The 5,000-nt window shown below is 32.1% G+C and overlaps 1 protein-coding gene across 1 annotated transcript; it reads left to right on the top strand.

Annotated features, from left to right (window-relative positions):
- Positions 1–657: 657 nt before the first annotated feature.
- LOC138861193 (ubiquitin carboxyl-terminal hydrolase 37-like) lies at positions 658–1,835 on the top strand (the record flags this gene model as incomplete). The annotated part of the gene is given in 1 exon segment (XM_070120088.1): positions 658–1,835. A coding segment is annotated over 1 exon segment (46 nt), but the record flags the coding sequence as incomplete, so codon positions are not given.
- Positions 1,836–5,000: the final 3,165 nt, after the last annotated feature.

Genomic DNA, 5,000 nt, shown 5'->3' on the forward strand with positions numbered 1-5,000 from the left:
GAATGTAAATATTAGTTCTAGTGAAGTGTTAACCCTAAAATGTGGTTATAAAATGATTCATAAACAAAATCACTAAGGACTGTCTTTAGTTAGTTATAGGCAAATTATATGGCAATCATGGAGTCGAAGACTTGTTTTAGGACAGTTCTTAAATTAGTGAAAGAAAATTCTGTGATATTTTATGAATACCACCTCTGATCTCTGGAATTTACTCTCATATTTTGTTCACAAAACCTGCTCCATTAGATATGGAATGAACATAAGACAAATCCAAAGGTAATGTCAGTCATTATAAAAATGAATAGGAAACTCTATGCTCATTAGACTTCATTTACATGTATAAACTTCTTCCCGTGTTTACTTTTTGCTCCTGTTGATTGGTTAATTGCCAAACTGCAAACTGATTAATGAGGATACATGTGCAACACTCTCACAACGTAATTGTAAGCTAGTTTATCTTTACCATAAGAAATTGTGATTTTAATAGTATGCCCTAAGGAATGATATTTCCTCAATGGAGAAATAGTCGTGAACATTCTTTGTTTCAAAAAATTAAAATAACTTTGTTATACATTATCATCATTGTCTATGTGATATACTTTAATTCTTGCAGAATAGGTGTTTACATGTTTGTGTACATATTATTTTCTTTTTCAGAGACCTGTTCGAGAAAATGGAAAAGAAGACACAGAATGAGAGATAGTAAAGGTGTATAGTATTAGCATAATATAAATAATTGTACATAGCTGGCTTCAGTAAAGGTAATGACCTCTGCAAAATTATATTTTTAAAAGCATTAGATAGATTGATCAGTCCCAGTTATTTTGTTTTGTTTTGTTTTTTACAGATAGTCACTAAATTTGATGTTATATATGTTCACTGTCTTAAATAGAGGCAGGAACTTCTCTTTTATAATCATGTTAACATATATCTTCAATTGTAAAACCAAACGAGAGAAAAAAGACAAAAAAAAGGAGAGATTACTTTGTTTTATGTACCATTTTTATTTTGTTATAATTTTTTCAATATATGTACCATTTATTCAATGTATAATCTTTGTGTATATATGTTAAAAGGTTCATGTAAAGAATGTATTTTTTATTTTTACAAATCCATAGTTATTATTGAAGGAGGACTCTAGGTTTGATAATTCAACTAATATCAAACATTTTCTGTATGCGAGTACATGTAAACTTTTTTGTGTATGTGAGCATGTGTAAGTGTGTGTTTGTATGTAATCTCAAGTAGAGCTAATTTAAATGTGGAAGTGGCGTATATATAGTACAGTATTTCTCAAGTACTTGACCTCTTATTGTCTTCAATAGGACACTTTCATTAGGAACATGCAATAGTATTCATTCCTATACAGCTGATGTGTTTTAAGAAATAGAAACAAGCAAAAATCTCCATTCTAAATGCAGTAAGACATTTAATTTAAAAAAATAATGGCTGTGAATTTTTTTTTTCTGGGTGGGAATCTTTTCTCAGAATTTGCACTGTGAACACTGCATCTTGTAAGAAAATTCATGAGTCTTTTTCAGTAAATTTAGGGTCAAGGAAGATGGGGGCAAAGTTCTGAATCAGGTTTTAAAATATGCACAGCTGTTTTATATATGGTGCAATAATTAAAGACTCGTGATTTGAAGTAGAATTGGTGCTAAAAGTATGCCTGATTTTATAGTGTTCAATTTCAGCCTTTTTATAATTACATAAAAAAACTAGTCAGTAATATATGAATGTATGACTAGATTCTGTTTGCAATTTTGTAATATATCCAGATGTAAAGTAATTAGCTTTAGTGTAATTATTAGGAACTGATTAAATATACCATGTTATTGTTTTTTTATTTATCCTTTTTTTTTTTTTTTTTTTTTTTGCTATGATCATTTATTAAATTCTGTCTCAACTGGATTCCATTAATTTACCTGTTGTGGTATTATTAATAAAGCTCTTATTTTCCAACTGAAAATACTTATTTTATTCTCCAATATGCTCTAGCATTTTTCCCCTCACATCACACTTTTGGTGGACCATAATGATAAATGGTATATAAAAAGATAAATCCATTCCAGTATGATTTGCTAGTAAAGTAATTCTACCTTCATTGTGTCCAACGTTAAAAAAAAATATATATATATAAATGAGTAAGATTTTAAAACAAATTTCCTTTCATAGAAAATTACTTAATATTCAGAATATACTCCCTCCTCTCCCTTCATCTATCCACGGTTTTCTTCATTGTCTGCCCCCTTTTCCCACATTAAATCTCTCCATAGTGTAATCTCACCCCAGCCGTCATCCTTCTACTTCCACCTCTACAAACATTAAGTACTTTTTTTAGCCTAACCATGTGGAATTGATTCTTTGTGATTCCCCTTACAGCCCTCTACTCGGGAAACACCCTCCTATTTCAGCAATGTCTCCAAATATAACTTGACCACTTCCCCTGTGTCTACCCTCTAATATACCCACCTCTTACTCTGCTCCTTAGACATGTCTGCTCTTCTCAAAAGAAACCCTTTGTTTCTCAGACCTTTAAAGCCATCTCTTCAGAAATGACAATACCAAAACTTCCTAAACATGACCCAAGAGAATGCTCCTCTCTCTAATCCACCCTCCAATCTCTACTCCCATTCTGTACAAAACTAGTTCTAGCATTGTTCTTCAACCCATTCACATTAGAATTTCCCCACACAGATTTCATGTTGTCAGCTGCTTAAGTATGGCTGCAGCATACATGATTTTTTTTAGATAATGAGACTATAACATGACTCAGGTCTACTTTTGAGGGACTTCATCTTCTCATTAGCCATAGTCCAGGCTAAAAAAGTAAACTGTTTGGTGACCAAAATTTGAGCAAATTCAACCTGCTCTTGGAATGAGTACTTACCACTCAGTATATTGGCACTGTTTGTCATGATGTGAATAGATGTCAACCAGCATGAGTGAATTAAATTTGATTTTTGTTTTGTCAACTGAGCCTTCATCTTTATCCTGTAATTCCATTTTTTTGTGTTCATTGGTATTAATTTAGGAAGAAATTAATACTTTCCTTTATTCTAGTACTTTATTTACAAAACAAAAAAGCTATGTACACTAATAACATTAATTTACTGATATCAATGCTTATGATTTATTATGTGAAGTTTTTGTTTCAAAAACGTAGCAGTTGGTGGCACATTTCCTTTTCCCGATTTTTCAGATTTGTGTTACCTGATGTTGCTGCTTTATTCATATTTAAATTGAACAACTCTGACAAAAAAAGGGTGAAATAGAAGACCATACACAAGTGAAAGCTTCAAATTTTTTACCATATTGTACTTATGCTCAATACTGCCCATTTAAATAGTGGACTTTCTTAACTTGAACAAAAAAGGAACCCCATTTTTCTGACCAAAAAATGAAAGAAACCTCCCCCTAAGTCATAACCAAAGGCAATTTTTTATTTTTTTTATATTGCTGTCTCTCATTCAACAGATCCTGGGGTTTTATTCAAACCCGTAGTTTAGGTCGGCAAAAAAATCATGTTCCATGTATGCCCAAAAGGGGGTTTAAATTTTTAAAAATTTTGCACATACTAAAGCCTGCTTACACAAACAATAACCAAGCCAATTTAAGGCAGGCTTGAACTCAACCTGAAAACCAATATGAAACTATAAAACACTAAATTAGTACTTGATCCTATGTTGTCAATTCTGTGACACAGCTTTTCCAAGGATGATTGTATGAATAGCATTTCTAGCATGTAGAGGTAATGCCTTAAAGAGATCTTCTTGAGCAAGAAAATTAAAACAGAGGGGTAGCAACACAGGTATATAAATATGATGTTCTAATTAAAATTTTCACCAGTTTTGAATGACTACTTCAATTAGAATAGTTGAACTAAAAGTTCTGGAAACTTTTGATATTTTGTCAAAGTTGACTGGATGTTTGTAAGCAACTTTTATATAATCAAATGCAACTGCCACACTACATAGTTTATCTTTTAGTGTATGGACCTGAAGCTGGTGTATTTGGGTGATGTATACTTTAAATGAAGGAACTCCCTGAAACCTATGTAGTTTTCGCAAAATTAGTCTTAAAGAAATAAAAGTTATCTAAGCATAAACCCACCTTATTAACATGTATGCACTTAATCAGTTGCAATGCTCAGATATTTGCTTAATGATAAATATCAGTCCCTGAGCATAAAATATTTATCATTATTCAACACTGCAGTCAACAATCGTTTCTTAATCAGCTAAAACAAAATAAAGATTCCTAGATGGAACATAAAATTTCCTTTTAAAAAAATTCCAAAGCTGGTTCTGGTCCCCTTTCCCCAAATTTTTTTTACTTAGTCACCAAACATGTGATACAACTGTCCCAAAAATCTGCTGCATTTGAAAAATTGGGGGGAGAGATATATCTTATTCTGAGAGAATGGTGATAATAATTTATCATTTCTCAAAGCCCTATTTGGAACATTAAAGTCTTAACTAATACCATGGATCATTCAAAGTAAACTATAGTAAACTAAAGTTTGACTTTGGAATATAGTAGCCTCAGTATACTGGAAGCATCTCTACATATTAATGATTAATAAAGTTGATATGATTTTTTCTTGCTTTCAAGTTTGATGTTAAATTGGACATTTACATTAGAAAACTATACAAATGCAAATGCGCAAAAATACAAATACAAATCAGATGCCACCTGTGGGACTTACATCTCCCTTTGTATCAAATCAATCAACAAGTTATCCATTTTCCTGTTCCATGCCAGATAAAAGCACATGGGTCCATAGTGCCGTGTAGAGTGCAGTATTTGGTAGTGGCGCCGGGCTTCAACTGCTTCATACGTGGTACTGGTGATGCGGTGATCCCGGGGGGTATCTGGCAAAAAGGGGGGACATGCCGAAAAACAAATTCATTTTTTTTTTTTGCAAGGACACCTTTTGGAATAAAAAGGGGAAGTCTAAAGAATTACATTATAAAATACATGTTCCCACACCATACAAT

The sequence above is a fragment of the Penaeus vannamei genome, unplaced genomic scaffold (assembly GCF_042767895.1).
Source record: "Penaeus vannamei isolate JL-2024 unplaced genomic scaffold, ASM4276789v1 unanchor2605, whole genome shotgun sequence".
Classification (NCBI taxonomy): Eukaryota; Metazoa; Arthropoda; class Malacostraca; order Decapoda; family Penaeidae; genus Penaeus; species Penaeus vannamei.